Below are 6,013 nucleotides of genomic sequence, written 5' to 3'. Positions count from 1 at the left end.
AAAACAGCTAAAGATAAATTGCTATGATGAGTATTGCTCATCTCTCAAGAAACAAGATGGGAAAGGGGTATCACTTCTCAAAAGGCGAACTTGCCCTAAATGTTCATTGTATCACTCCTCGATCACAGCAATGAAAGACCATTCACGAAAATACGGCATACAAGAAGAACAGCAAATGGGAGAAAGTGATGACGATGAAGATGAAATTGATGATACTATTTATAGTACATTGCCAGAGGTCCAAGGCAGAAACATTTTTGAATCAATTAATTTTATGTTTGGAAATTGAAACAGAAATTCATTCCACTAAAAGACTAATATGCTATAAAATAATTTGCCTCCTATACTATTTTAAATTACACTTTCTGAAATTTTTTAAATAGCACCTGCACCAAGTAGCCTAATTTAAATAATGTTAGTTAAATTTTATCTTTGCAAATTTAAATTTTATGTCCCCATTGTATCGTAAAACATAAATTATCAACAGTTTCTGAAATTAATAAAATGTCTGAATGTGTTTTATCAAACGTTGATAATCAATGTTTATGGTTTGAAAAATGAATAATAAATATTGTGAAATTAAAGTTATCTTTTAGTTTTTATTAAATTAGATGACGTCATCATCTGTTGGGGGAGGGGGGGGGTCAAGTCAATGATGACAAGTGATGACTTGGGGGAGGGGGGGGGGGGGGTCTAAAAAGGGCAAATTTTTGATGACGTAATATGTGAACGCTCCCCTATAAAACTAAGAAATAGAGGTGCCTAAATGATTTAATAAAATGGAGATAAAGATAAAGGGAATAAATCTGACTCATGAATGAACAACACAAAATAAACATATTTTTTGTGTTGTTCATTCACGAGTCAGATTTACTCCCTTTATCTTTATCTCCAGCCTAAAAAACCCATATCTAGATACTCACTGCACACAAATTATGGATCTCTTGAAAAGTGTGTAAGAAAATAAAAAAAAACACAGTGACCCACTTTTCAAAAACCTAAGACGCGATACCCTAAAGGCCATACAACCGTAATAACCCACAATGCAGCATGTTTGGACTACTTTAACCTTCTACTAATCTAAATTTAGAGCTATATCCTCATGTAGTCTATTCTTTGTTTTAAATAACTAACTAATCAAAAAAACAGAATATCCTGGGACATGCCAGGGTCAATTCCTTACACAAAAACAGTCTATTTTTTATCTCTCCTGATTGCCAAATCGAGACGGTTGGACACAATGAAAAAAAAAAAAAAAAAAGATAAAAAATACATAGAGCATGCCTTTTAAATTTATATAATTCAAATAAAAACAATCTTCATGGGTGGAAATAGAGAAAATCATAGTTTTAACTCACTCAACCCTAACACTACACCGACTATATCCGTAGTTTATCAGGGTTACTTTTACCCCATGCCTATTTATTAAATTTTTCTGAGACAATTTATAGGCGTAATATCAAAGCTAATGTTTTTAATTTTTACATGTTAATGATAGTTGAATAAAACTATCTATGCACATGCTCATTTTTTAATACATTATTTTGTCCAGTTTTGAAAAATAGCAAAAATCTCTAGGATTGAATGAGTTAACGGGGAAAGGGTAAATGATGAGATAATGGAGAGTGGTGCAATATTCTCTGTATGATATTTTTGAAAATTTGATCCAAAATGAATACCATACTCTCTCAATGTAAAATTACCTATATTAATATCACAAACTTGTAGCACTATTATTACTACTGACAACAACAACAAAAATTGTTTCTCTAATCCATTTAGAGAGAATGATATTACAACCTTTGAATTACACTTTGTGTTGGAACTGAAATATGCTCATAAAAATACCCCCCAAAAATTAATTAGAAAGCAAATAAAAAAAGAAAAACTCTTTATATTATTAACCCTTTGTATGACAAGTTCAATTGAGCTCTAACCTGATACAAAATCTTGCCATTTTCACGAAGAAAACGGCAACACAAAGAAGCTCAATGTTCGACAAAGGCCTTTTGTTGTATCCCAAATTACTACTGCCTTGGTAAAATCAGATTTAACCGGATAAACAATGGGAAAGATTATAATTTTAAAGAAATTTAGTCTCGCCATAAAAGGGTTAACGTTGCGGTAGTAGTTATGGGAATGGGAAACACGTGTGTCAATAGATGATATACGCGTGTCAATAGATGAAATACGTGTGTCAATAATAACCTAACAGCCTAACAGCATTCTTGCTTGACAGTCTTCAGTATGAGATTGGTTTGGTGGATGAGATAATTGGCACTCATAAAAACGTTCTGGTTTCTGGTGGAAAGGCAAAAAAAAAACAAAAAAAACAATGAAGTCATTTTACAATAAACTGATTTCTTTACTACTACTAAAAATGATGATGATGATAATACAGTGGAACTCGGAAATAGCGAGTTTGACGGGTCCACTCTTGATTACTCGCTATTTCCGAGTTCTCGCTATTCCCGAGTTGCCAGGAAAGGTCACTCGGCCGGTGGAAGAAAAGATTATAATATTGCTGGTTATTTCCCTTGAGTGTGTAATTCGAGTAAAAGCTGTCGCCCCTATTTCAATTTCTTCACAATGTTTTTTTTTTTTTTTGTTTTTTTTTTTTTTTGGGTGTTTTGTTTGTTTTTTTTAAATTTTATTTCAAGTAAAATCATGACTAGAAAAAACAAGAACATAGAAGTATGCATACTATATTAAATTCAAACAGACTCTCTCTCTCTCTCTCCTCTCTCTCTCTCTCTCTCTCTCTCTCTCCTCTCTCTCTCTCTCTCTCTTCTCTCTCTCTCTCTCTCTCTTCACACTGATTTGAAGTTGATCTAGTGACACGGACTGGGTTTATAAAAATCGGTAATAGTAATAGAGGATTGTTTTTTGGAATCTTGTAGCATCACTTGAATTTGTTGCTCAACATTAACAAGAGAATCCAGCGCATTTTCAGAGTCACGATGTTGCATTAGAAACATAAAGTTGGGTGGGGGCGGGGTTGAACACGGCCTTCGTTAACTACGTAATGATGGTCACGGGTTGAAGTTGATCCACCCCTAAAACCCACCCCTTCCATTTCCATCAAGATTTCGTGTATGTGTTTGTGTGTGTGTGTGTGCGAGTGTTTGTATGCACTAGGCATGTTTGATGAGGTAAGCAAGCGCATCACTCAATCACTGACCCATTGAAATATATGGTTCTACACTCCCCTCTCTCGCTGATCGTGTCATTCGTTAACGAATGCGACTCGTTGACCGATGCTGCGAAGTGAGGCATGTTGACATGTTGGCTGCCAGAGCTTACATCGCGCGTCGCGTGGCACCACATTGGGTGAATCCCCACCCCCAATACACACGCACGCACACACCCAACCCCCACCCAAATTTGTTTCGCCTACTATGTACAACTACAGACTAGGCTACTATGTAATATTACTCGTAACGAAAAATAAGAAAAGAAAAGAAGCTAGGCTAAAAATATTTAAATCGCCCTTGTCTGTTGTTTTCCTTTATTTCGTTCGAAGTCCTAGGCTGGGGCAGGAAATGCTTGTTATTTCCGAGTTGACCTCTTTTTCATACTCGCTACTTTCATGCTAATTTTATTGACTCAAATAAGGGAAAAAAACGGGGATTTAGATTTTACTCGCTATTTCTGAGTTCTCGCTATTTCCGAGTACGTTACTTTCATGTTCTACTGTAATGACAATAACAAAGATGATGATAATGATAAGAGAAAAAAAAATTTGACAAAAGGGGAACAGAGGGCGTAGGACATTGTTGAAATTCCAGCAATTATTGATATTTTTGTTGGTTATCTAGTAGTTGTTTTTGTTAATGTTGTTATTAATACTACTGCTCTATTTGTTGTTATTGTTGTTGGTGGTGTTGGTGTTAGGGGTGGTATTGGTGGTGGTAGTGGTGGTGTTGTTATTGTTGTTGGTGTTGGTGGTGGTGGTGTTGTTATTGTTGTTGTTGGTGGTGGTGGTGTTGTTATTGTTGTTGGTGCTGGTGGTGTTGGTGGTTTGTTTCACTTACTGGTTGGTGTCCCGGAAGTATTCCTTCAGAGTGTTACTGAATTTCTTGGAATACCGAACAAACTCTTTCTTCCTTTCTTCCAAAATCTAAAGAAAAGAAATAAAATGTAAGCATCATTACTTGATAACTTCAGCAAAAAAAGCAAAGAAATTTTGGACTGTGTTGAAACTCAAATGAAATCCATTCAGAAAAAAAAGAAAAAGAAAACATATGATAGATGCATCTAATTGTGAGGCAATAATGGTGGTTTGTTTTACATACCATTTCTCATTTTTTAAAAATAAGTCCTGTGATCATTCGACTGTATTTAACTTTGACAAAACAAAAAGTCAAAAATAGTCATCCCATTGGGTGATGATTTATTTATCTTTTGTTCCATCGAAATTCATTCTAATTATCAAATTATTAAAGAAAGAAAACAAGTAAGGACTTATAATGAAAACAGTAACCAACCTGCTTGCTTCCACTTTCAGAGGGAGGCATCTGTGTTATTACTTGATTGACAGCGTCCAACAGAATTTTGATGGAATTGGCTATTTCCCTAAAAAAAAAAAAAAGAAAAATGAAATATGTACACATCTGTAAGAGCATGTCCTAAAATAGCTTGCTATACGGTGACCAATTTGCATAGAGGTGCTTAATTGATCATTACATTTGTGAAATAAAGCTAACAAGTGTAAAAACAAAAGGTTAATCAAAATAAAATGAATATTGAAAATGGTATGCGTTTTCAAATTCTGCATAATGAATATTAAATTATATTTGCAATCATACTCTTTTTTTCCAGCCAGATGGGTGATCAGTTGTCAACCGCATTGTTCAACAGATATTAGAGAATAACTTAACTAATAACTTAACACATACATTTAAGTGTTCCTGTCAAATATTAATTACAATTATGCTATAGTTAGAAGTAGAGGCACATTCCCAAACTGAATACTTATGGAGTAATCTTTTTGAAATGAAAAGTAAAGCGAGTTCTATTTCTGAACGCCCAACAGCTCAGTTGATAGAGCACTACTTTCACACGCAAACGGCTTGTGATCGATCTGGGAAGTCAAAAAGATTGTCTTTCTGACCCTCTGTCCACCCAGCAGTGATTGATTAACTGGCTTTGTTGGATCTGACAGACAGTACTTAGGGATCAACTACAAGTTGCTACCTATCCAAAGGGTCACAAGAGATTGCTATTGTCCATTTCACACTAAAGAAAAACTGGGGAAAACTCTGGCTCCATGGGCCGAATGGCTCCGAATGACAACTTTTTAGAAGTAGACAACACTTTCTTAAGCCGCATACATACTTAGGATCTTTTTGAAACTAAAAGTAAAGTGAGTTGGATCTCTAAATGCACTTAATGACACTTTACAGATTGTAGTCGCAGCAATGTCAAGGGTTAAAAAAATATTAATATTAAAGTTTATCTCTGAAACATTCACTCTTATGCGGCGATAAGGTCTTGTGGTATGACACTCGCTTTCAGATTGGAAGGTCCTGGGTTCAAGCCTCGCTCGGTGCATAGTTGAGTCCTTGGAGAAGGCTCTTTACTCACATTCTCTCACCGTACTCAGGTGTAAAATGAGTACCTGGTCGTTAACAGCGTTGTCTCTGTCCGAAAAAAAGTATAATATCGCCTAACAGGCGTCACGTCCTGTCCTAAATGTTAAATGTTGCTGTTGGCCAGGGACCCCTGTATAGCGCTTTACGAATGTTTAGTGGATTTTGCGCTATATAAAAGCTCAATTTTTTTTAAATTTTTTTTTTTGTTCAAACAACCACTGTAGGTGAATAATGATGAAGGGCCGGTGTATGTAACCAATTGACAGTTTCTCTGTGACCTCTTATTGCTATGCATGGAAAGCTATTAACATAAATTTCTTTTTAACTACTATACTTATATAGTATTCGTCTCAGGTTATTAAATCAACATACAGTGCATACAATTTTAAAAATTCACATCAGTTATCGCATATTTTATT

The 6,013-nt window shown here is 35.1% G+C and overlaps 1 protein-coding gene and 1 long non-coding RNA gene across 2 annotated transcripts in view; one reads left to right on the top strand and one right to left on the bottom strand.

The window, feature by feature from the left end:
- Positions 1-6,013, top strand: part of LOC144981145 (uncharacterized) — a 108,794-nt gene that overhangs the window by 76,739 nt on the left and 26,042 nt on the right. The window lies entirely within an intron of this gene.
- Positions 7-4,575, bottom strand: LOC144981134 (programmed cell death protein 10-like; the record flags this gene model as incomplete). The annotated part of the gene is given in 3 exon segments (XM_078929281.1): positions 7-2,301; positions 4,035-4,120; positions 4,488-4,575. Coding segments are annotated over 3 exon segments (201 nt in total). The 3' UTR covers positions 7-2,216.

This window comes from Berghia stephanieae, chromosome 10, assembly GCF_034508935.2.
Source record: "Berghia stephanieae isolate SIO BIC M18660-M18661 chromosome 10, UCSD_Bste_1.3, whole genome shotgun sequence".
Classification (NCBI taxonomy): Eukaryota; Metazoa; Mollusca; class Gastropoda; order Nudibranchia; family Aeolidiidae; genus Berghia; species Berghia stephanieae.
Note: the sequence above shows the minus strand (reverse complement) of the source record. Positions and strands in the feature narration are given on the sequence as shown.